The 608-nt window shown below is 63.8% G+C and overlaps 1 protein-coding gene across 1 annotated transcript in view; it reads left to right on the top strand.

Annotated features, from left to right (window-relative positions):
- DNASE1 (deoxyribonuclease I) overlaps nt 1-578 on the top strand; it is a gene marked incomplete at its 3' end in the record, with an annotated part of 2,405 nt that extends 1,827 nt beyond the window's left edge. The window contains exon 5 of the mRNA XM_009574735.1: nt 466-578. Coding sequence (XP_009573030.1) covers nt 466-578 — 113 coding nt within the window. The remainder of the gene's footprint in view (nt 1-465) is intronic.
- Between the last annotated feature and the right edge of the window lie 30 nt (nt 579-608).

The following is a 608-nucleotide window of genomic DNA, read 5'->3' on the forward strand; positions in this document are numbered from 1 at the left end:
CTGCCACCGCGCTCCGCCGTCCATCTCCCATCGCCTGCCATCTCCCATCACGTGCCATCTCCCATCATGTACCATCTCCCATCACGTACCATCTCCCGTCACCTCCCATTTCCTACCTTGTGCCATCTCCTACCCCATGCCATCACCTCCACCTCCCCGGGAGCTCCCCAGGGCACACACACTTTCCCATCTCTCTCCTACACCCGCCTCCTTCCCAAAACCGTGGCGGCTTGGCAAAAACGCTGGGAAACGAGCAGCAAATCCCAAACCACATGCAGAGGGACGCAGCTTCCCACTGGAAATTCTGGCCCGGAGGACAGGCAGACCGCGAAAAGCCAACGCACCCTTTCCGTTGGGCAGCTTTTCCCGGCCGGTAGCTGGGGCTTGGCCTGGGGTGGTCCCCTGGGGTTCCCGCTCCCTTCCCGGGTGCTCGGAGCGGGGGGCTGCCGGCCGCCTGTCCGACAGAGGTGAAGGAGTTCGCGATGGTGCCCCTGCACGCCGAGCCCAGCAGCGCGGCGGAAGAGATCGACGCGCTCTACGACGTCTACACCGACGTCATCAACAAGATGGCGACTAACGTAAGCGGTGGCGGGGAGCTCGGCTCCACC

This window comes from Fulmarus glacialis, unplaced genomic scaffold (assembly GCF_000690835.1).
Source record: "Fulmarus glacialis isolate BGI_N327 unplaced genomic scaffold, ASM69083v1 scaffold15923, whole genome shotgun sequence".
In the NCBI taxonomy this organism is placed as follows: Eukaryota; Metazoa; Chordata; class Aves; order Procellariiformes; family Procellariidae; genus Fulmarus; species Fulmarus glacialis.